Source organism: Metopolophium dirhodum, chromosome 5 (assembly GCF_019925205.1).
Source record: "Metopolophium dirhodum isolate CAU chromosome 5, ASM1992520v1, whole genome shotgun sequence".
NCBI lineage: Eukaryota > Metazoa > Arthropoda > Insecta > Hemiptera > Aphididae > Metopolophium > Metopolophium dirhodum.
In genome coordinates, this window is record NC_083564.1 from 38,969,191 (window position 1) to 38,997,003 (window position 27,813).

The 27,813-nt window shown below is 26.0% G+C and overlaps 1 protein-coding gene across 1 annotated transcript; it reads right to left on the reverse strand.

Annotated features, from left to right (window-relative positions):
- Positions 1-3,635: 3,635 nt before the first annotated feature.
- LOC132945018 (pantothenate kinase 3-like) lies at positions 3,636-18,392 on the reverse strand. Its single transcript, XM_061014622.1, has 10 exons — positions 18,232-18,392; positions 15,422-15,560; positions 8,780-8,958; positions 8,542-8,715; positions 7,488-7,658; positions 7,325-7,401; positions 7,018-7,194; positions 6,825-6,960; positions 6,645-6,758; positions 3,636-6,194 (listed from the first exon to the last, which is right to left on the reverse strand). Exons 2-10 carry the CDS (start codon positions 15,549-15,551, stop codon positions 6,138-6,140), a joined length of 1,215 nt encoding a protein of 404 aa, XP_060870605.1. The 5' UTR covers positions 15,552-15,560; positions 18,232-18,392; the 3' UTR covers positions 3,636-6,137.
- Positions 18,393-27,813: the final 9,421 nt, after the last annotated feature.

Here is a 27,813-nt window from a genome sequence, read left to right on the forward strand (position 1 = left end):
TTCAAATTTTTATATTATTAAAAACACTGACACTTTAGTGACTGTCAACAGACTAGATTTTGTTCACTCAAATAATAGCATAAACGTATGAAAATGTCTACATAAGGAATTTCTAGTAATAAAAAGTTATTTTACTTTATATTATACCACAAGTTATATTGACTTTAATATAATATAGAGATGAAGATTAGTATTTTTAAGGAACTGTGTACATGCTGGTCGTATAAATATGTATATTTGTAATGAACGTAATTTCTCCTTTTATTATATTTAAATTGTATATAATATCCAAAAAATATATTATAATGTACATATTAATATATTTCTATTGACCTAGTAGTAGTAGTAGTAGTAGGTAGGTGTACAGTAAAACCTCCTTAGTCCTTTAATAGTCCTAAATAATTTATATCCCGTATATTTTAGTCTCCCTAAAAAGGAAACTCCTGAACGGGAATATCAGTTGGTACCGAGCGATTCTGTTATAAGGTTTTACTGTATATATGTTATTTTACTATATGTAAATTTTAAACCTAATGGGTAATGGGTAAAAATAAAAAAAAATTTAACCAATAATCATAGCCAGTGGTGTATAAGGATAATAATCGATGATGTATAACGTGGTTAATTTTATAAAATTAGAACAAAATAACTAAAATGATTATTTTCGATTTTAAAATGTAGTTTTCTCCGAACAATCGTAAATTGTTCTTTTTTTCCGGGATGGCACTACAAGGCAAAGACCGGATCGAGTATTCGAGTCTGTCGGGCAATGATTTTCGGCGATCGGTTTGCGGTTTGCTCTTATCCAATAAAGATTGAAAGATGTAGAACAATAAAACATGTATCATAGTCACAGTGGCGGCGCCAAGGCGGGGCAATGTGGGGCTAGTGCCCTACCCAAATTTGGTTTAGCCCCACCTTTGCCCTACCTGTTTGAGATCAAATGAAAATTTATAATATATTTATATTACCCATCACAATATTGTGTGAAATTTCTCTTCCCCGATTAGCAGTTAAACACCACATCGAGTATTAAATATGGTTATAATTTATCAATTATGGGACAACTGCTAATCACAATGTTGGAGTAATATAATTTCGGAGAAGTTGCTATTCGTGGTAGTATTGTTATTACAGTGTTTAAACCACGGTCATGGCACAGATAACATTTTCATCTGGACAACTTTCTATCATGGTTCGGTATTTTTATAACAATACAATTAATGAACGATTTTTAGGATTTGTACCTTGTTCTTTATTAAATGCTTAAGCACTTTTTAATTACATCGAATGTACATTGGCTAATTGTTCAATCGATATTAATAATTGTATAGCACACACCTATGACGGGGCTGCGGTAATGAGTGGCAATGTTAATGGTGTTCAAGCAATTTTCCAACGTCAAGTACCTCAAGCTATTTATACTCATTGTTATAATCACAGATTAAATTTAGTTGTTGTTGATATTTGTAAGAATATTCCAGAAGTAAAAATGTTTTTTATATTGCTTCAACAAATATATAATTTTATGAGTATATCAACGGTGCACACTCAATTTATTGAACTTCAAAAAAAACATTGTCCAAAATCTAAATGTGTGGAACTAAAAAGTATTTCAGAAACAAGATGGATCTGCCAAATAGCTGCTTGTATAGCTGTTAAAAGAACACTACCAATAGTACCAATATTGCTTTTACTTAATAGAGTTAGCTTAGAAACAAAATGTGAAAAAAGTTTAGAAGCTAGTTCACTTTTAGACCATATTAATTTTGAATTTCTATTTTGTTTACACTTATTTTGTGAAAGTTTATATGAGTTACAAATTGTTTCAGATTATTTACAGAAATCTGATTCTATTGATTTACCTACTCCTCTCTTTTACATTAGTGTCTGATTTATATGATTACAAAAAATGTCTTTAATAGCTGGATATACCAAAATATCAATCCCATTAATAAAAGTATTATGGAAAATCCAAATATAGAGCAATAATATACAAATTACAAATATATATTTGCCCCACCGAAAATTTTTTTGCCCGGATCCTGCTCCCCCAGAAATAAATGTCTAGTGCCGCCCCTGATCATAGACATATCACATAGGTAATATTTGCATAATATTTTATACATATGTACCCATGTTACAGTCCCACAGATTTAACTTGGATAAACTTATAACCAATATTGCCAATATTGTTATTATTTTTTATATTGAGGTTTTTCATTTATTTTATGTATACATATTATTATTAATGCATTATATTTTTCAAATTTGAGCTAATAAACATATATTATAATATTATGAAAATATAAACATGGCGTATAACAATATGTATAGGTATTATGCGATCTACGTCTTACAAGGTAGACCGCATACGTGAGCAGAAATATGTCGGTAGTCTGCATATGAGAGTAACACCCCAATATTATAGAGACTTTTTTATTCAATAAGAATTAACCATCAAACAACATCATACATCTTTATGTAGTTAGGTGGTACCTGTATCTACACATATAAATTTTAAAAATCAAACACTGCTATTGTTCAATGAGTTGTTTACTACATTCAACGGATATTGGATAAAATATTATCATGGATCGTAGACCTTGACCAATTATTCTAAGTACCTTTACTGTCGAGCGCCAATCTTACACAATGCAAATACAAGAATGCACACAAATTTGAAGCAATTCGGAATAATAAATTACTACTACTGCCATAATAAATAATAATATGTAAGTTCACTAAGTTCTTACACGAATAATGAAACACTTGAAACATGTTTCTGACATCCAAAAATACAATATTCCTGTAGGAAAATGACAACACTTCAATACTATAAGTAAAAACAATATCCTCCACCACTCTATTCAGATAAACAACTTAAATGCAGTTGGCTTTGTTAGTTTTTGTGTTGCAAAAAAACTATTTTGATCAAATATTTGATGGTCAAAAAGTACTCATTTGAATTAATTCTAAGTATTATGTCTAGAAAATACCTATTTATTTAAATATTTTGAAATAATTTCAAGTTTATATATCTACATATTATATTATTCAATTTTGAATTACAAAAAAAATCGATCTTGTCAAAAACTTGTGTAAAAATTCCCGTTTTACCCTTAATTAGATTAAAATATATTCAATCCATGGACATGTTATTTTTTATCTTTGGAAACTATACGTCGTATACCACACATTTTACGAAATGGAAAATTAATTATGGCCTCAGCTTAGTTATACAACATTTATACATAAAAATTTAAATTATTTATTATCAAGTAGGTACACTCTTGTGATGGAAGTCCGTTGAGATATTCATAAAAATCACGAAAATATGTAAATTAAATAATTTAGTAGTAGGTACCTAGTTGGTATAGTTAAAAATTCTTAAAACATTAATTACAACATCTAAAGCTTAATACCTATTTACATTTCCCCTCAATCGATATTTGTTATTTTGTTGCAAATCAGAGTATATTAATCATATGGAAACTTGAAACATTCCACTATTATGTAGTTTATCATTTTCTATATTATACAATGAAATTTTTAAAGTATTTAGACTAAATTTAAGCGGAAATGATACCTATTTAGCGATTAGTACATTTCAAATTTCACAGTTCAAAATCACAACAATTTAAAAATTATTTAATGGTTAAAAATATAATTTCAAATTTTAATAGCTTAGGATTAAAAATTAATAGGTTTAAGGTTCCTCATAAGTTGTTTGAACCGCCACTCAATATATCCAATATACGTATTATGCACACATTGTAAAGACATTTTAAGTTAACATTTTGACAAAATTAGAATCATAAATGAAAAATTAGTTTTTAGTTATTTTGTTGTTATTTGTAAGGACTTTAAAATGATCGGCGTTACGTATATTATTATTTACTAAAGGTACATATTATCTAATGGAATTGTCAAATCGTTTTGATTAATTATAAGGTTTTTAAATCATGAACCAATGTAGCCATATTATTATAGGTAAAATGTTTATTTTCACAATTACATTGTGCATCATTCACAGGTACTATATTAATCTATCCTTAGAAGAATTATAGGTCCCTGAATTAATCAGTACCTACCCGTAACACCCCTAAAACTAATTAAAAAATCCAACACTCAAAACCCAAAAACCCGTAATTAATTGAAACACGAATAAAACATCTTGGTTAACTAATACATCTGAATATTTTTGTTTTACAAATTGTATGTGATATACTGATATGCATTTTTACATGTATTTTTTGCAGTTCAATTTTGTAATCGGGTGAGTGGGTGCAATTTAACAATGATAATTAACGCTGCAACATCAAATAGGTAATCGAAATTGACATTTTGAAATAATATATTCTTAGTTATCATATTATTGTCTATCAATAAAATTGTACGAATCAAATATACATGAACAAATTTTAACACCCATATATTAACCTGTATTAAAATGAATAATGACAGTTATTGGTACCCAAACATTTGTTTAAATTATTTTTTATTCCGGTGTTGGAACATCCGAATACATCCATCACCAGTAACCTATTTAATGATTGGGTACAAAGCCTGGCTTAAAAAGCAGGGTAAAGTTGGGCATATGACTGCTGTAATAGATGAAAACTACATTTTTTAAACCCATATACCATATTAGGGATATTTATTAACTTATAAGTAAAAAATATTGACATATCGTAATGGTATGAATATTTTTTATGTATAAAAAGATCAAAATTTACCTAAATATTTTTAAAATTACTCTGTGTATCTTAATAATTACAACAAAATAACTAAAATTGTAAAAAACGTTATTTTAAAAATAAATATTACATTTTAAATTGCCTTTAATTCTGTTATAGTATTATATTTTCACAATATTTTTCTTTTTTATCATCAACATCTGTATAGTTGATTATAAATTACACTGTTTAATAAATATCTAAAATTTAATTTTAGAAAAACAGTTGTATACAATTTTGATTTAAAACACTTACTAATATTAGTTAAAAATAAATTATTATAAATGTTTTGTTATTCTAAACATAAAAAAATAAATATATAATATATACATTAAACAATTCAAATATTTATTTACACTTGTTTGAAAACAAAAATTGTAGTAAAAATGTATCTAGAGTATAACAAAGTTAATGATTCTAATAAGATAAGTCATTAAAATTCAAAAGAAATTCTTGCATATCAATAACATAGTATTAGTATTAATCCACCGTGGTTTTATGGGGGCAATGGGACTTTCCATGGAACATGGTTTTTTTTTTTTTAGTATGAAAATATTAACAGCAGATTTTAGGTATTATAAAGGTATACAAAAATAATAAAAAGGGAAGTATGCTTTTAGTTATCGACATGAGTAGGAATCATATTTTTTTGTGCTATAGTACTAAATTAACCTTTCCCCTTGAAATGTTATTAAAACCACTATTGCTATTAATAGAACTGCAACACAATTTATCTTGGTAAATTATCATCCCTCATAGAAATTTAACATACATGATTTCATTTAACACTTGGAATATATTAGTAGTTTGTTGAATATTAGTTTAGAAATGTAAACATAATATAATCAATATCATTTATTACAACAATAATTATGATAATACAATAGTATGATTTTAACGATTTTACATTTGTAAAAATTGGATACAAAATTTTAGCCTGATTAAAAATATTATAGATAAAAAATGTATTTGATATTTTATCACATGTATTTTTGTGTTGTATTATCATAGGAAATTTGTACATAATTATGTGGAAATTTACAAAAAAAAAAAAATAAATATATATATATATATAATTTTAGAAACAATAATAAAACAAAGAACGTCAACACAATTTTTGGAGGATAAATAATAAAATTTGTAGGACAGGTAACTAATCATACCAATGGAACTACTATTCTATCTTATAAATTATAAATAAACACATCACCAAAATAAATTACTAATGTGCAATGTGTTGTCTTAAAAATAAAATAAATTAATAATAATTAATAATTTCTATCCGGGTCAGTACAATATGAATAATTATGACGATATATTCATAATGTACTTACAGTACACACAACCTGCTGAAATCGAAATGGATTGGCAACGTGGAATGTGTTGAATGATATTTTGTTACTCTTTAAATCTCTCGTCAAATGACAACAAACATCCAATTGCACCAAAGTAACCCTGAAAATGATTAATTAAATAATAAGTTGCATTTAAAATATAAAATAAATACACATACTATTATACATAATTCACTGCTAATACTCACTAGTACAACTAGGTGGGGGAAGGTTAAGGTTATAATCATCAATCATGCAAATTACTTAAATTCATATTTTGTATACATTTATTTTAATTGTTTTTATTGGTTTTGTACAGCTAACTCATAATGTTAAATGAGTAGTTTATCAAATGTATATTATAAGATGGCTCATAAATGTAAAAATAAAGATGATACGAAAAAAAAAAAAAAACTAGTTATCAATACAATTAATATAAATCATTGTGGTATGGCCTTGTTTATTGCGTAGTTAGATTATAGAATATTTTATATTTAAAATATGAATGACATTATATATATTAATATGCATGTAATAAACTAGCAACAATTTTAAAGATTGAATGTTTTACCTCATGGTTTAAAAATATAGCTTTCTGTGAACCATTTGACCAATAATCCATAGCATGTGATAATAATTTCATTGATATTGGGTTTACACGCAGAAAATTACCAACAAAACATACCTTAAACAAAATTATAATTTTAACTTCATTGCTAATCCCTTGTCAAAATAAATTAGAAATTATTACTCTATCGATTCTTTCATTTAATGCACACATTCTTGCAATCGATGCAATGTTGTTTGTAATAGTAACTAAGGTCGCTCTAGCCAAATCTTCTCTAGACACTTGGGCACGTTTCTCCTTAGAATTCATATGGCCAAAACTAAAACAGAAAAATAATTAGTTAACTAAAAAAATAGACAATAATTATTTGTACTACCTGCTAGCAACTAGTTCTCCAGGCAGCCCAAATCTACTGTAACTACCTCCATAGATATCTCGAACCAATTTATCAACTTTAACATTATCACCATTTGCGGCCAATTCAATTGCCTCATCAAATGTATTACATCCAGTCAACAAACTACATAGTCCCAAAAACGTACCACCTCCTATACTGAAATTGCAATTGTAAGTACATTTAAAAAAAATAGTTTTAAGTATATATTATTATAATGTAGTTATAATAATGATTATAATTATGATTTACACTTAATGCAATTTGAATGTGATTTGTCTTTACTAACCTCGTTCCAGATATTCTCTTATAATTATTTGGACCATAAACTGCCAATACGCTTACACCAGAACCTATATTTACAACCTAGAAACCACAAACAAAAATATTAATATACTCTCACAATAATGAGTAAATAAGTAAGTACTATTTTTATTGTTAATAATACGTACAATAAACGGATATTTATTATACTGGAATGTGTACTCTTGTGTTGAACACTGCTCGTCTTCAGTACATTGTGACCAAAAGTAACATTCATTATTATTTGAAGCTACTGTAAATAATAAGCCACGAATCAAGCTATCCAGTTCATCACATTTACACAACTTTAAATTCAATTCCTGTAAAAAAATGTATTTATTATTTATAAAAATATTTTGTTTTTACTGTTTTAAAAAGATTTAAATAGTAAATCCATCATTAAAATAACTGTTGATTTTTATAGGTATATTTTTATTCATATCTTATACATATGTCATTTTAGTAGCCATTTAAGGTTGACATAAGATTTTCAGTCAAATCAATTAAATTAAATATAGGTATTAATAGTTGATACATATAATCAAATATGTAAAAACAATTATATAATATTTAATTAGGTATGATTTAAATGCAGGATAATGATAATTTAAAATAACAGGAGTTTTATCTGTATAGTATTATGTAAAATTAGCCAGAATATGTCAGTGTAAATTTTAAAAGAATTATATTCATAATTATTACCAATAAATGGAATACAATATTCTATTGCAAACTAGGTTTTCTGATGTACTTTAAAACTGTATTAACTATAATAAGCAGGGTTGGGATTTTATAGAACTTAAAATTGAATAAATATGCGCTATAATTTTACAATATTATAATCCCAACCCTGATAATAAGTATACAATAAATGATGTAGATTTTTTGGAAATAATTTTCTACATGAATCTTATATGAAAATCAAGTTATTATTAATTTAATGAAAGGGGACAATTATCACTATTATTAAAGATTATTACAAAAAATTCTAACTGCTGAACACAAATTTTCTATGTTGTATGTTTGTAATACGGGCACAACACACACAATGTGGAATACTCTTAAGAAAAATTTAAAATACTTATATATTTCAATTAATAATGTAATTTACTTAAAAGCTTAAAGTTTTAATAAATACGTTAGATTAACATAATATTAAGAAACACAATTCTATTAGAATAATATAATAAATTTGAGTCTTACATTTTTAAAAATGTCTTCAAATTTGAATGCTCCACCACCAGTAGCACAAACTGTAGATACACTAGCTGCCATACCTTTCTTCTTAGACAAATCCAAAAAATTGTTCATTTCACTAGTTGGAAATCTGATGAAATGCAACGTCCCTATCCTATTGCAGATTTGTACATTGTCCATCTGTGAATAAACCAATCGTAAAAACGAGAACTGTAGAAATAAAATAATAAAAATGAATGCATGCCTGTTGGTGCGCATCTCTGTGTCCAGATTTTCCATAAGCAGAATTCTTTGTCAAATATTTGGTAACATTGGACAAGAGTTGGGTTTCATCTTCAGTTTGTGCTGTAATCGAGTCTTTTGGTTCAAAAAAAACGAGTTTCGATAATGTACCGCCTATATCCATTCCAAACCATGGCATAGCTAACAAATAAAAAAAAAAAAACATAAAAATGTTATTACATTAAAACTATAATTTTATTTTGTTTGTAAGAAATATTAGGTATACAGGTGTAACATTTAAACCTGACAAATTAAATAATTTTTGTTCTAATCAAATTTTTTAAATTTTTTTTTTATGTTTAATTTTCATTATTAAAATAAAATATAAAATGTACGTATATAATATTATACGTGTAACACGAGTTAATAAATTATTATTAGCTTGTACACTTCCACAATTCTACTAAGAACATTTCAACAACTACCTATGCATATACTTGGTCAGCTATTGACAAAGCTATACTTTGCTTACCTATTATTATTGTTATTTGAAAATTCAAAAGATGGACCAATGGTCTATAACAATGGTTAACGTTCACATAGTAACAATGTTTATTATTTTTTATCTTAGAATTTTATTTTATTGCTTTAACTTTTCTGCTCATTAGTTGAACTATTCTGAGCGAAATGATTTTACAATGTGTGTTTAATTTTTTTTTTTTGTCTTCTACTTGTATAGTTGTACTATAGTAGAAAAAATGTTTCAACTTAGAATATGGTTTCTGATATCAAATTGAATCTAATTTTATATTTGGTACTTTTAAGAGGTCAACATTCCCGGTATATTTCAAAATAATGAGGATGAACAAAAAAAAATTAAAGAAAACGGGAAATTTAAAGCAAAAAAGTTTTTGATTGATTCAACTCAAAAACGAATTACCTTAGATATTTGAAATGTTCACCAAATTTTCTATACATTAAAAAACTTTCAAAATATAGTCTAAAGCTTTTTGAGCTCTATTTTTTTGTTTTATTTTTTATTGTTGATCAAAAAATGTTCATTCAGTCAAAAACCTTAAATATTTAATTCATGGTTCCTCATAAGCAGTTTATACTGAAACTAAAATATCTAAGTATATAATATAAACATGATTTTTTTATAGATATTTGAAGTTCAAATGTTGACGAAATTCAATATTTAATGGAGCAATACCAATTTTAGTTATTTTGTTGTATAGTTCAAAATATTTTCATGGGGATTTATAACTTTAACGTATATTATTATACAATTGTATTTATATATACAATGACATTTTCAAAACATTAAGATTAATTGTATGTCACTGCCTATTTTCATAGATTATACCGTACTACTAATTGTAAAATAAATTACTATAATAATTAACAGCAATATATTTATATTTTATATGATAATAAGCTGACAGGGTCTCTGTTCAGAATCGTTTTTATTATGCAATAATTTATCATTGAATTCAAATTTAACATATTATCTATTACAGTGAACTACTCGAATCCTTTTGTACAGCAGAGAGGTTACCTACTTTCCCCATTTTTTATGTTTATTTTGAAATTCTTCTACAGTATAATATGATATCGCATACCAAACATAATATATTTCAAATACGTTTCTTAAAAAACTAATAAATATGTACTTAATACATGTGTGCGCAGTGCACTTCATCATCGATAACACTTATAAATTATAATGCATACCTACCTAGTGTATCGAATGTGAATAATAATTATATAGACCGCGGGTAAACGCTACTTTGTATTGTATATACTATATAGGTACATATTATATACACAATGTACGTAGTGACGTGGTATCGATATATATAAACTGCTGACACCTTTCGTTTTAATAACAGGCATCACACGCTAATATTACACTCGATAATATTGCCACTATTACATGTCATCCATCTACATTGAGTTCGATAAATTTCCGCGTATAATGTTAACTGGATATGATAAATGGTTACAGTGTCGAGAGCCAAGCGGGTATAATAATAATAATAATATGAAGGAGAAGAAAGTTTGGAACTCGCTATTTGTAATTTACAGATCCTCTTAAAGCTAGAATATCACAGAAGAATTTGGATTTCTTGACCAATCAGAGAGGTCTCAATTACGCACGTTCGATCGAGTAGCCCACCGCCGCCATCCAACATTGAATAACCCCAACTGTCTAAGCGAAACTGGTTTCTACATTTCCGGTAGTAAAAATGTGAACAGGCCAAATACAGATGAAAACATCAATGGAGAGAAGTATGCGTGATGCGTAACCTTCGTAATACTACGGATATAATATAGTTTCGTGTTATTTTACACGACAGTAAAAACAGTATCATTTACACAATAAATAATTATAAAAATACACTTTTATTTCAAGGCAATCGACAAATGATTTGAAATGTATAAGCAGCCAATAGTAATAGGTAATTGGTCAAGTAATAAATGATAATAAATACTATACTTTAACATAAATACCTAGTAAATTAAGACCGATACTAAAGCAATGTATTAAATAATAATAAATTCAATAATACCTATAATTTTAAAGTTGCATATAAATAATAATCACGATAGTTTCACTTTTTTTTATAAATTATTATTTGGTTTTTTTTGTCAATCAAAAAGTTTTGGCACAACCAACCGAGTTTTGCTTTTCTAAAAATCTACTCAATTAATCATTCTTGGAGCGGCCCTTTCAGAATTATATTATACTGTTTGAGTTCATCGACCCTAAAGATACCTGAAAACTGCCGGTAACGCCAATTTGATGACCCATTTAATTGTTTGGATTTAACTACGAAAATTTTATTATTCTAAAGTTGTAAATTCAAGATGCTTATTAGTTATTACTATTAGGAATCATAAACTTTTTCAGAAATATGCGATAAGCATTCATCAACCATCCCTTATTATACCAGTCTACCCATTTAATGCGATCCGCTCATTATCTGAGACTTATTATTATAATATAATACATTATATTATATGTTATGTGAGTATATAATGTTTACTTATGTTTTTATTAATATTCACTATCTATACTTTTTCTGCAAATAAAATATTAATTGTGGATCTCCTTGAATTTATACATTTTTAAACTTTTTACACAAATAGAAAGTTAAGATAATTTGGGTTTGGTTATTATATTAAATTATAACTTGAGGCGTTACAACAGGTTTTACATTTAGGATTCTAAGCGGAACAAGGAAGTTAAATTTTAAAACATTTGTTCGTAATAGTAGAGGGCTTCTATTTACTAAGTTTCGTGACGCACTGTCAATTTAAAATAAAATTATTGAATACTGTTAGTACCTACTTAAATCTGCAAATGTTTGCAGCATTTGAAACATTTGCAGAATTTGTAAAATGTATGAAAAATTAAAATGTTATATAAGTAGCTACTCTAAACTAGTTAGATGGACGGAACTAAAATGTATAGTAAAATGTTACGTACTTGCAGTAAAAATGTTCTCACAAATTATTTAATTATTATGAAGACGACAAGCGTGAATGCGGTGAACGTCAGACTGATGAACACTTAGTCATTTGTATCATGGACACAACAAAATGCACCAAAGATGACCTAGTATACAAGCGAATACAAACGCCATACAGATATACCACATTGGATACAATATAAGATTTTACAAAGTACCGATCGTTACGGATTAAGATGAACCAGAGTTATTTTTATTTATATAATATTATTTATTGACTTGGTCAAATGTGTATTATAATTTGTTTAAATATTAGTTTATTGCTTTTATTACTAACTTTAATCTGTGGATTATTGGCAAATCAAACCAGACACAAGAAGAGGAAAAAAATTATTACATAATTTTCAATTTTTCAAAATTTTCAAAATTTTGAGTAAAACAACTAAATGTTTGGAATTACGATTATGTAGGAACATGAATTACATTTTAAAATCACCATTGTAAGCTCCATTTACAATTTCATTTAAGAAATTAAAATGCTTTTAGAAAATGCCTGTGTTCGTCAGAATAGCTTTCTGCACTTTAATAAGACATTAACACACTTCTAAAATATACGGCTAAGTCACCAGCATTGGCGCAACTAGAGGGGCTTAGCTAGCCCCCTCAAAAAAATATCCCTTATTGATTTAGATATAAGCCTCCTATAGGTTATTTTTAATAAATAGTTTTGTTAACCCCCCCCCCCCCCTAATTTTAACCCTAGTTGCGCCTATGGTCATCAGCCCATAAGAGTGATGTCCCATATAACATGCGGATAATTTTTTAATTAGATCTGTATAATTATACTACTATAGGTACTAGGTAGGTACTACTACAGTACAATGTATAGTAATGTTAATAATCAATAATGGTACTATTAGAATTTTTTTTAGCTGGAGAAACTAAAATATTAAAGATTATAATACCGCATTAAATATTTGGTCGTTGATAATTTTACACATTCAATATGTATTCTCTATTCTCATATAGTTTTACTCGAAAATATTAAATTTTTAAAATATTAAATTTCGCATTTCAATACTGGATAATGAATTTCAGAACCAATCAAACATCCATTGTACATAAAATATCTACTCTTACAACAGAACCATAATTATCATAATTCATCGCGAAATATGCATAAGCATACAATGGTCATTATATGAGTACAATATGAATATTATAAGATCATGTCGTTACAAACAAGAGAATTTAATAATGAAAAAGTAAAATATAGGTAGGTACACTCAATTGAGAATATCCAATACGTATAGGTACGCAATTTGATATACTTTTGTAGTTATAGTTATTACATTTTAAATTAATTCGTATTTAAAAACAATTAAACTGAATACGTTGACAATTATTTTAAAGAGTTCTAGATTCTAAATGAAACGGAGGAAATTATTAGTTTTAAACTAATTAAAATATAATATGTCTATGTATTTTTACGAGTTTTTTATCAAATTTTTTGGACAGTTTTTAGTTTCCTTTATTGACAAAATTGTACAAGATTGTTTTTAGTAGGTTTTATTAAAGTTATATAGTAAGTACCTTTCACGGAATAAAATATTAATACATCTGTTAATATTTTTTTATTATTTTAACAGTTAAAATATACTTTTCAAACAATTTTTTTTATTAATATAATTTATTATAGCCTTTGAGAGTACGAAAAATTGTTCAACTTTCAATTTTCAAACCACAATAATAATAAGATAGATTTTATAATCATTTATCATGTGATAAATGTTTATTAAATAAAAGTAATTTATATTAGATATAGGTACATAAATAATATAGTAAAAAGTCAAGAAAAGGAATGAAAAATATTAATATTAATAATGTAAGATAAAAGTATTATATGGATTACAAAATTAATTCTGTTTCATTATTATTTTTTTTTAATATAATGCATATATACGAATTCCTTGTTATTTTAGCGCCTAGGTTTGAAAACATTTCCTGTTTGGATGCCTGATCACTTTCAAATGTAATACTACGTTCGTGCATGTATGTTCTTGTCTAACTATGTAATAGTTATCCGGTTTATTCATGTTTCGTAATCGTTTACGGTTATGCTTAATTAGTGAATACGGAGATAATGTAATTCTCAATGTTAAATTTATTTTATTCCAAATCTATGAATAATCAACTAAAATCCAATAGCCTTTAGATAAGACAAATGCGCTTTTAGATTATCTAACTTATTTGTTGGTATAAATGTTTACAATATTGTTTTCTTGTTTAAATTACATTTAAAAGGTACTCTGCATTTAAAATATTAATAGAAGGTAATCAAAAGTTACAACACAAAAAAACAATGAACTAAATATTTTTTTTTTTTATATAAATTAAATAACTAATGACTTACATATATTTATAGAAATATATTATGATACCTACATAAAATTATGTACCAAGACGTAATAAGTATATTATTGGTCAAGTACATACATAGTCAATAGTAGGTATAGTCTACAATATTTTTAAAAAGGAGCATTACCAAATATTTAGAGATATTAGGTAAATATTTTATAGATACCACAATACCTGTCATAACTAATTATACTAGAAAAGCTGAACTTTTAAATAATTAATTCAACTCATTGCATTCAACAATAACTGCTCATAATAAAATATGATTCCGCATTTTTTTTTTCAAGTTAAATTAATATTAAATTCACGCATAGAAAAATAAATAATATAATTTCACGAAAAATACACTAAAAACAATAAATTATTTTGTCAATAGTAAATAATAAATATTTAAAAAAAAAAGTTATAACAGTGTAGGTAAATATACGAATTCAAGTTTGAATCTTTATAATTTAAAATATATTAAAGGCAGACCAGGTTTTAATGGGCAGTATTTTTTATAAAATAACTTAAGTTGTATAAGTACTAATACACTAAATCATAATAATTTAAAATTCATTATAAACAAAAAAAAAATGTGAACATCAACGTAACATTTCGTGAGTGTACGGAGAATTTTATTAAGAAATGCACTTTGAGCATGCATTTATAAATATGGAAGAATTTATAGAAAATATATTGCGGCACATAGGTAATATAAAATAAACTGATTCAAAATACTCAACTAATCATCTACCAGTTATATTTTAATAAAAAATTGGATTACTTACGTGGGATTGTACCATTAAAATGGTTCTTGTGCATTGACATGCCATTGGATAAAGAATTCGATATTACTGTAGTGTGGCTCTGTTCCATTGTTTGCAAAGATGAACACTCTTTACAAGTATAAGGACCCATGGTTAATACCTGGAGGAAAATAAGGCAAAAATAAATATAATAAAAACCAAAGTAAAAACAGATTTATGTTATCAACATTTATAAAGTAAGTAAGACAGGAAGCACTCCTTTCCTATCGGAGGACTGGCATAATGATAGCTTAATAGTAACTAAAATCGATGGTAATGATTTAGGCAAATCAATACATTGAGATGGTAGAGAGAGGGAATTCCTATTGCCCATATGAAAGACGACAAATTAGTTTTATTAACACGCACCTAAGAATCAAAAGGAGAAATTATTGTGCAAAATGGATAGGTACATGACTGTAATTTTAAAATAATATTTCATTCATCAAACATTCATTAAAATAATCTTAAGCATTATATAATTATACGTTACAATTAAAAAATATTACATAAAAATAAAATATTTATTTAATTTGATTAATTATAGAAATCCCCGCATTATATAAACATCATTTGTATAATTGAATTAATAAATTATGGCCATACCAATATTATAATCAATAATATTTTTAAATTAAATTATAGTATTAAAAGTAATATCGATTGATTTATTTATTGTTTTATAATAGTCTGAGTTATTTAAATAAAAATTGAATTAAAAGCAAAACGTCTTAGCCATTTAAATAAATGTTTGTTATAAAGACGACAATAGTACACGAATGTATTTACATTATTCATCTGATTATCTCTGAATCAAATTTACATTCAATAAAATCCATACTTTTGTTATTTTTAATATTAGAGTACATTGATCTATAATCAAATTGAAAGTCAAGAACGTCGTATTTTCACCTTGGTTCATCATAATTATTTTCCGATTTATTAATATTTAATACTGTATAACAAGTTGTGTTAATTTTAATTCAGAAATAATTAAAATACGTATACTTTTATAAGCACGGCGAAGGAAATAATAAAATATTAATATTAAAATTGTAAATTCATTTAAAACTAGTTTAGAGTATAGCTACCTATACTTACTCTATAAACTGCAATATTTATAGATTTAGAGTTTTTATTTTTTTTTTTTTAGTTTTTTTTTTTTGTCATATTTATTTAATTTGTACAATCTGTATAAAATATATTTCCAATAAGCACAATGGAGGAATATATAATAGGTCATGGTTGGCTTGAAGAAGCTATTCAATAATACCCATTCATGAATTTTTAAACTTGAATTTAATTTTATGCTTATGAATTTATTATTTATAGTTATATAACAAAAACAAAATAAGTAACTTGTAATAATCATATGATAAAAATATGTACCTATTTTACTTATATAACAAATAAGAGTATTTAAATAATAGTAATTTATCAAATATAAATATGATTCAAATGTAATTTTTAAAAAATGGAGGGACTAAGGCACATTTTAAACAAAAAAAACCTCTTCAAATGTCTTAAGTTAGTTACAAATTAAAATAACGGTATTGAAAATATGAAGATAGTGTTCTCTCATCGTCAAATTTAGTAATAAGACTTGATATATTATCCATATGATGCACAAAACAATAAGTTAGCACATACAGTCCTAATAATAACAACATTTGAAATTAACTGGTATTTAAAAATTATGACAAAATAAATAAGTTATAATAAGTTAGGTTATTTTATAATCAAATTAATCGATTTTTCTTAGCGATGTATTAAAATTAAATTATAAACGGAAAACAATACAATTTTATAAGACAATTGTTTATATATTTTCATAAGGTAAATTAAAATAAAACACTGTAATATTGACTATTGCAATATCTATCTCTAATAATGCTTAATACTCAAAGGTATAACCATAAGAAATTTTTGTGATAATATTAACACGCACTACAACCTGTTTGAAGGAAAAGAGAGTGACCTTCATACCATCAGCTGCAGGCGCAGCATGCGTGTATTCCTACTATGAACTTGGGATGTTTAACTTACTTAATTTCTATAAAAATTACTATGCTTAGAGAAATGTATTGTTTAGAAAAAATAAATAAATTATAATAATATTTATAAAAGCATCCGCATGATTTAGAGATAAAATAACTACTAGAAATTATAAAATATTGCTTAAGTAGGTAGGTAGCCTACCATAAGTAGGTACCTAACTTTTCAATTACGAAACACCTACTTCGATACATAGAGATTTTAATATTTACTACACATACCTATAATAATGTCTAAAACACCTCTTATATTTTTAATGGCAAATAATATTATATTAAAAAAACATTTTATTTTATAATTTAATTAAATAATTACGAAAGATAATTCCATTATAGGTACATAATATAATATAATATTATGAAGTTAAAGTTATGTTTTATAATTGTTTACCATCTAAAAACTTGAATTAATATTTTATAAATTATTTTTGTTTTTATAGATGCTAATATATATTAATAAATTATTAATTATTATTATAATTAAATTTTATTTAATAAAATAATTAATTAGTAAAACATATTCTGAACTTTTAAGTATCTTTGAAATTGTACGACATACAATACTAAACTACTTGATTACAATTGTGCAGTATAATATTAAATTCAAATTGAAAATTATTAGTTTCTATAGAATTATATTAAGGTACCGATAAATTAAAATTAAGTGTATTAATCTTAAGTTTATTTACAGTTGTAATAAAATAATGTACAGACATTTATCAATTTAATAAAACTTACTATTTTTCACTTGATTGTCCAAATTTCTAAGAATCTCAAAGTGGAATAATTATTTTACCAGATAAAATGCGAATAAAATTAACAGTTAGAACAACACAATCGAAACACGACCCTATGCGTTGCCGCATACATTGTCAACTGATAGTGCCTCCAACAGTGCAATGGCAGATGTCTTTGCAAACGGTTTATAAATGAGCCCATACGTAACAATCGATACAATTCTATAAAAACTATCGATATTTAAAATACTATATAAGAATTGTATCGATATTTAGAATACCAATAAAATAATATCGATGTTAAAGACAATCAATTTTTTTAAATTAAAATGTATTATATATTTATATCAATAACAAATTTAAAACAAAATTATAACATGGTAGGTATACCACATTATTTAATACAGTATATTAACTATGAAAAAAAATTTTTAATTACCTAGCTCACGTCTTAAAGAAATATCTGTTTTAGCACATATTATATAATTTGAAGCAACAAACTATTTTTATATAATAATAAGTTAAGTTATTATAAATGTTAATATAAAATTTAGTTTATCTATTACCACAATGAAATAACAACAAATTTCAAATTAGTTAATACAACTGTTTTAATACAACTATACACAGCAGTATTATAACAACATTAAACATGTAATATAATTTTAAACAGATATCCGATAACAACCTACTTAAAGGATACAGTAAATTAATTTAAATTGATGGATAATTTTAGGAAAAATAAATAAATGGTACCTATTAATAGTTAATACTGACAAACTAGTATTGTTAATTGACAAATTAAAAATCATACCTTATTGTGTTTTTTAAGATTTCAAATATACAAAACAAATTTTTGCAATTAAGTTTCTGTATAATCAGATTTTAACATTGAATTGTGATGTATGCGATGAACTACTTCCACTTTCAAATAATGTATGTTCAATAAGTGCGTAATTTGCGGAGATGGAGATGGCGGAGGAGAATGGAGGGTGTGCATTCGAACTTATTTTTTGTAAAACGCCTTCTTTGGCCTACCAACAATAAAATAAAAACACCTACCTATATGTGTATTAAATCTAATACTAAGGTAATATTTTGTACTTTTTGAATACGTTCATAATTTTAAATAATAATAATTTTAAATATTTCATATTTTTTAATACATTCATTGTGGTCCGAAATTTGACCTGAAACTACTAAGAGAAAGAGAATAATAGTAATCTATATATTTTAAATAACTTGTCCTGACTGACTGATTCATCATTGCGTTGCCGGAAGCTACGAGTAACTTATTTGGTCAATAGTTTCGTTTTAGAGACCCAATAAGAGAGGATTTTTCAAGATTCGTATTTTAAAGAGGTCCTCAAACATGGATATTGAGATCCACAGTGGAAAATATCGAGTAATCTTAAATTATTTTAACAACTTATGAGGAACCATTTATTAGATTTTCGAGCTTTTTGACTATAAGCGAATTAGAAAAAAAAATCGAACCATTTCAAATGTCTATCAGTAGCTCAAAATGATCATATAAAAAGAAAATATATTATAAAAAACATTTGATGAACATTTTAATTATCTATGGTAATTCGTTTTTAAATCACAAGAAAATAATAAAATTAATTTTGTCAAAAACTGGTATTACGTAAAATTCCAGTTTTCTCTCAATCCTTATTATTAAGAAAAGTACTAAGTGTCCTCAAACACAAAAAAACACACACACACATTGTAAAATCACCTGAAATCTCATCACCTGTCGAAAAACCAACAGGTATTATACTATAGTTTATAACTATACATATTTGTGGCCTGGCATTGATTTTAATATGGTGTGTAAACATATTGGCACAAACAATTAAAAACTGAAATGATGACGCGACTGATTTACAAATAACATTACATTTTGCATCCCCCTCATCAATGTTAAAACAATTTATAAGAAAAAATAGTAATATTCAGAACTACGCGTCACTATTCAGATAAAAATTAATGCGATAACACGAATAACATCTGAGAACATATTTAAAAGTAATCAAAAACTGACTTGTTTGTAGCGCTGCAGATAAACGGAGTGTATCATAATAATATTATGTATCTACCACTGCGCATTGTTCTATTTCTTAGTGTATTATCAAGCGTGAAGACCATCATTATTTCTATGATATAAAATACTATAAACTATAATACTATATTATCGATAACAATTTATAGATGCATTACAAACACGCAATACAATGAATTATCTATTTATTTTAAACATATGTGTCATTTGAATAACCCGTGTTTAATTGTCGGCTGTTATCCGCCGCGGATGAAAACAGCGACCACGCACGGCCAAGCCGCCCGAGTGAAGCTTAAAAGTTAAAGGCGAGTTAGAGAGTTTGCTGTACCTATTTTTTTTTAAAGTATTACCAACTTTTAATTATTTTTAGATATTTCTATCATACACGCTACATAACAATGATAAAACTGTTAAGTTTACAATACAGTTATATAATAAATAATAATATACTTAATAATACCTACCTGTATATCTTATCATTTTATAATGCATAATTAAAAAAAAATACTATATTGATATGTCTAAATTCTATGCTTTTCAGTTAGGTAACTAATAATTCGAATATTGATTACACACATTGCAATACCTATTGGCTATTGCCTACACAGCTACGTAAAACATTATATGTACAATATACCTAATCATCTGCAGTATCACATAGTATTTACTAAGTTTCACTATACCAAATAATTTTAACCTTGAAAAATGCCTGATCAGTCATAAATAAAACTTGATTTACAAAACGTAAATATGTAATTAAATTGTATACATTAGCTAAACAAAATCACGCAGACTGTGCAACACATACTTATAATATATAATATTATATAGAACTTACCTACGTACATGCCATTGAGCCAAACAAGAAATATGCAGTAAGTATAGTAACCACGTCGAGTCTCCACTAAACATTTTACGTATGTATGGCGTATGCATAACTATACAATTTACTAGTAAACATAGAATTTAATGAAACATTTTTAACCAATTTCTAACTGTACTTTATACTTGAAATCTGTTTTCATACATAACAACTTCTTGACGTCACTGGAATTTTGTTATTGTAACTATGATAAATACACTATACCATACTCACTAGAGTCTAGACAATTATTTTAAAATAAAAAACACTATATTCGGCTGGCCTAACCTCCCTCTGAACAGAAGAGAGAAGGTAATTATCAACAGACTCCGCATCGGCCACACCCGTCTTACACGGATACCTCATGGCAAAAGAAGAGAAACCAATGTGCAATTCTTGAAGAACTGAACTCTCAGTCAACCACATAATCATAAAATGCCTCCAATAGGCGACGAACTCAACAGCCTCAACATACCCAACACCCTAGACGCAGTCACGCAGACCCGGACACCAATACACCACCACACACATTTTAAAGTTCTTAAATATAACCAAATTGTATAATCTAATTTAACCAAAAAAAAAAAAATATAGCTAACGGGCAATGTTGCCGATGTTAAAAACAATAAAAAATAAATATATTTTTAAATTTAACAAACAAGTCCTTTTTTGAAAATTCTAAATAAATTACAATTAAAATTATCCGTAAATATATTCAGTAGGTCAGTGTAATGAATGTGTTAAGTTTGAATACAATGATAAATCGTTGTATACGAATATACGATGAGTGTCACGGTGTCGCCTCTATTTCTAAGGATAATATTATAATAATAATACATGAAATATTTATAAAACTACAAGTAATTTATTTCTCCATTAGTAAGTTGGACTTAAATTTTTTTTTTTTAATCATCGAGCGTATAGGTATTTTGTTATTAATAAATAATAAGTATAAAATATATCATTAATACATACTGTTATTAACAACAATATCCAACTTATAAGTCTATGTAGGCTTGAATAGTATAAATGGCTTAAAATTAGACAGTTATATTTTTTTTATAATTTTTTTAAATACATTTTGTCATTTTGATTTATAAATTAAAACAGTTTAATGAGTAATATCCAATTACATCAAAGGACCCCCCCCCCCCCCCCATGAACTTTTTTTATAGTTAGTAAATTTAATTTATGAAACTAAATGAATTACAATAATTTACCATGTTTCCCTAATAACATAATAATTGATAACTGTAGTATATTATGTTTGTATTGTTATAACTTATACTTTTTACAAAATATATATTATATTATACAGGGTGATTCACCAAGCATGCTCACCCCTTTATTTATTCAATGGATGCAGTTATTCAAAATCTGATTTTTAGAATTTTGAAATATACCATAAGACCATATTTTCAAATTCTTGAGATTTTTTGTACTACTTAAGGAGTGCCCTGTGATGGAGATTCAAACTTTTGTTTTTCAAAAGAGAACACCCTTTTCAATAGTAAATTATACGGTAGATAATTTTTCTGAAATGTTTGACACATCAGAATCAAATTTCGTACGGGTAGTTTTTGAGTAATTCAATTTTGTGTTCTAATGAAAATTGTAGTGTAAAATTGTAGTTTACAAGGCTCCTAATATATTAGGAGCCTTATATTAAAATGTCAAGTTTTTTTACCCAACAAGTACAATTTTATTGATATTCATAGAAAAAAAAGCGGGTAAGTGGATGTTGCTCCGCTGTACAGTAGGTTACAAGTGGGTCACTGTAATGGATGGTGTTAAATTTGAATTCAATGATATAATATCATTTTATAAGAAAAACGATTCTGAGCGAAAACAGTCAGCCTATACTATTACTAAGTATATTTGATGATATTATTGTGAATAAAGTAATTTATATATAACCTACTGGTATTTACGTGGAACCTTGTTTTAAATTTTCAATCCTTAGCTATAAAAGTTGAACATTTTATAAATTTTAACTTTAAAAAAAACACACATCATTGTAAAATCAATACATTCATCGCTCCGCTCAGAATCTAAAATGAATCTTGGTGAATAACCATGTATATATTGTATATAATTAAATAAATAATTCTTGCGAATACGAACTTTGGTGCCATTTATTTTGTTATGTTTAATAAATATGTCACAAACGATATTTTATCGACGGATGACGATAACTCATTGAAGACTATACCCGTATTGCTGTTTCTACATACGAATTCGGCTATTGATGGCTGAATCAAATGTAATTCTGAATTTTTTCCAAATATTATATTTTAGATTCTGAGCGAAGCGATGAATGTATTGATTTTACAATGATGTGTGGTTTTTTTTATTTTTTTTGTGTGTCTGTCATTACCTTTTAGGACAGTAAAAGTGCTTGAATTTTCTTTAACAGTAACTTTTCTGATAGGAAAGTGAATCTAGTTGGTACTATGGGGGGTCAAAAGTAAAATTTTCCCAGTAGTTGTCAAAAGCGACGTGAAAAACAAAGGAAAAACGGGAATTTTTTACGCAAAGTCCGTTCTCGAGAAAATCGATTTTGGTTTTTGGTGCAACTCTAAAACAAATGACCGTAGGTACATTAAATGTTGACTGAATGCTTATATTAGCATTTTCTATACACCATAACATTTTCCAAATATTTTGACTATTTTGAGCTGTTTACGGACATTGTCAGTTTTCAATTTTTTTAGTTTTTTTTTCTATAAATATCAATAAAATTTTATCTGTTGAGTAAAAAAGCTTGAAAATTTAATAGAAGGCTCCTAAGTTATTGTTTCAATGGCAGATGAAAAAAATTATAAATCATTAGTCACAGTTTTTATTTATAAGCATTTAAAGTTCAAATTTTGACAAAATACTGAAAAATCACGAAAATTAGCAAATTATTTTGAGTTGAGAATTCATAAAAATTTTTCTTTTTAAATCTAAGATTTGAAAATGTAATATAAGATTAATCATAAGTTTGTCTACCTTTATCAAAAAAAAATTTCTACAAGAAAGTCAAATTAAACTTTTATGAACGTTTGAAATTCATATTTTTACAACATTTGATATTTACTCGATTTCTCATGTAACGATTTTCTTATTTTGTTGTAATTAAAAAACGTATGACTGTAGATACTTGAAAATTTCACTGAATGTTTATATTAGCATTTTCTATACATCATAAAATTTTGAAAATATTTTGACTCTTTTTGAGCTGTTTACGAACGTTGTCAGTTTTCAATTTTTTTAGTTTTTTTTTCTATAAATATCAATAAAATTTTATTTGCTGGGTAAAAAAGCGTGAAAATTTAATATAAGGCTCCTGATATATCATTCTAATAGTAGTTAAAAAATATTTAAAATACATAGGCACAATTTTCTTTTATAAGCATTTATAGTTCAAATTTTGACAACATTTATCAAATTTATAATTTATTAATTATTTTGTGGTTAAAAATGTATAAAATGTTTAACTTTTATGGCTAAGGATTGAAAATTTAAAACAAGACTTCACGTAAATAGGTTATATATAAATTACTTTATTCACAATAATATCATCAAATATACTTGGTAATATCATAGGCTGACTGACCGTTTTCGCTCAGAATCGTTTTTCTTATACAATGATATTATATCATTGAATTCAAATTTAACACCATCCATTACAGTGACCCACTTGTAACCTACTGTACAGCAGAGCGACATCCACTTATCCACCTTTTTTTCTTTTATAATTATAAGATACATTATTACATTACAAGTTTCGACTTCAATACCAAAATGCTCATTTTCTACTATGAAAATATTAAAAACTATTTACGAAACCTATCAGACCAAGTTTAGGTAAGTCTTACAAGTGTTATAGTGTCTTACTAAATTCTAGCTCTTCAAACCAGATGATATGATTGATCGTTTTGCAAAAGAAAAAAGACTGCTAAACTTTATACTAGGTATAAAAATATTTAATTTAAAATTGCATACATTTATCACACGTGTAATGCATAAAAATCCTTATTTAGATGTATTATTATAATAGTAAAAGTTAATTGTTTTTATATTATGCAAATATATCATTTAGTTTTACACCCTTCCCAAAAAATTGTTCCAGCTATGGCCTTGTAAATATGGCTATAGACTATAGTACTAGCTTAGTGCAGCGGTTCCCAAAGTGTGCGCCTTGATGTCTTTACTGCAGGGGCGCCGCTGCTCTACCGAACAATTATATGATCCAAAAACAAATTTGAAAACTCAACCATGGCGGTGATGAACATAATTACGAATAAGTAAATAAAAATGTATATATTATATATAATTCAAATTAAATATATATTCATAATATTACCCATGACAATCTTTACTGGATTTTATTTAATTTTACTATGTTTTTATGATAAGTCATGATATGACTAGTGAAAGGGCGCCCTGAGAAAACCTTAGTTCAAATAGGGCGCAGTGAACCAAAACATTTTGGGAACTCCTGGCTTATTGAATTTAAAAAAAAATCAATTTCATCGAAATTTGATGATGCGTAATAATTCTCGTTTTTTCTAATATTTTAAAAAGTACTGGGAAAAATTGGACACAAGTAGGTAACCACTCTATTGTACAATAGGTGTCAAGTATACTTGAATTGAGTAAGTCACTGAAATGGATATGTTCAATTTAAGTTCAATGATAAACCATTGCAAACGAAAAACGATTCTAGACTGTTTAAATAGATAAATGCCTAAATACTAAGTACATATATTTTATAATATATGCGTGTTTATATTGGTAATATAGTAATTTATTTTTCTACTTCTTATTAGTAATAGTAGTAAGTAATACAGTAGATTAAATTATTTTTTTGGAAAACATTGCATTTACTACATTATTAGTATTTAATTCTTATAATATATATATATTTTATACTATACAATAAATTAAATTGTTATTAATTATTACCTAACTTTTACGTTTTAAGACAATACTGAATTTCCGTTGATGGTTTGAATAGGTTCGTGGTATTAATAGGCAATATAACTTAAAATTAATCTAAATATTTTGAATAATATATCATAGAGTATATTTTTTAACGAATATAAGTAAAAGTTTCAAGTATATACAAATAATATAATAAACACACTTTTGATTTTGATGAATATAGTAAAAAATTTTAACTTTAAATTATTGTAATAACAAAAATTTGTGACTTTTTATTTTCAACATTTTTTAGTTGGAATATGCAAAAAACTTATGAGAAACATTGTATCAATTTGTAAAGCTGATTTACCCAAAAATAAGAATTGTTCAATACATAAATCAAAAATACTTAAAAAGTCGGAAATTAAAAATACCTATAATTAGCACAAAAAGAGTTATATTTTCATTTTTAAAATGCTAAAAATAATATTAGATGAAAATTCCAAGTCCCTGCAGTTATTAATTTTGAGTAACAAAAAAAAAATACAATTTATCAAAAACGTTTGTGTAAAAATTCCAGTTTTACGTTATTTTATTTTTTGTTTTCCCGGTTATTTTAAAAGGTACTGTGATTTTTAATTCCCTCACCCCCCAGAAAAAAAAATTAAAAATAAAAACCACATCATTGTAAAATCAATACATTTTTATCATAAAATAATTAAGTATAGGAGCAGCGTTGTAAATTTGTAATATAGTAATATATAATAGGATATCCTTATTTTTATACACATTTTGTTGGTATTTGTTGGTATTAACAGACAAACACGAAGAAACAGTTAAAATTTAACTAACCTGTATAAAAATAATTTTCAGACTTCATAGAAATGTGTAAAAAATAATATTATTTAGTACCTACGCCCTATGGGAACAAACATGATGTGACGTTATGTTACTTTCATACTGATATTATAGAGATATTAATATATACTGCAGCAATATAAATACAAAATAATAAATCTAAGTGTCTAAAGTCTAGTGTTTACGATGATAAGACTTTTTTTCATTGTTTACAGGATAAATAAAACATATAAATAATAAAATCTGTTTAATATACATCACATATAATATATGCATGATATTAAACTTAGGGATATATATAATTAATAATAAATAAATAATTTTATTTATATGGTATAGACATTCTTCGCTTAGAATCGTTTTTCGAATACAATGGTTTTATAATATTGAATTCAAATTTAATACATACATTACAGAGACCCACACAACACTTAATGTAAAGCAGAGCGGTACCCACTTACCCACTGTTTAAAAAAAATTTTTCCCCAATTATTTTTAAAAATGCCGAGAATTATTAATTTTAACCTCCCAAAAGTACTAACTAGATCAATTTTGATACCAGAAACTTTGTAATTTATGTACAAAGCATTTTTTTCTACAAGAAATTATCTTCGGACAAAAAATTAAAAAAAAAAAAACAACAGCATTGAAAAATTAGTACTGTTATCACTCCACAAGATAAAAATACATTTCTTGAGAAAGTTAATGATTACATTACAAAATTAATTTTCTCATTTCATCTCAAGGCCTCGCACTTGACACACTAGTAAATTGTTAAAATCATAGTTTAAAATATTAATGGAACACAAATTATTGTGTAAATAAATTATTTTTTATTGTTGCTATGCACCTCTCTCCTGATTGAAATTCAGTGTCTTTCATCTAAC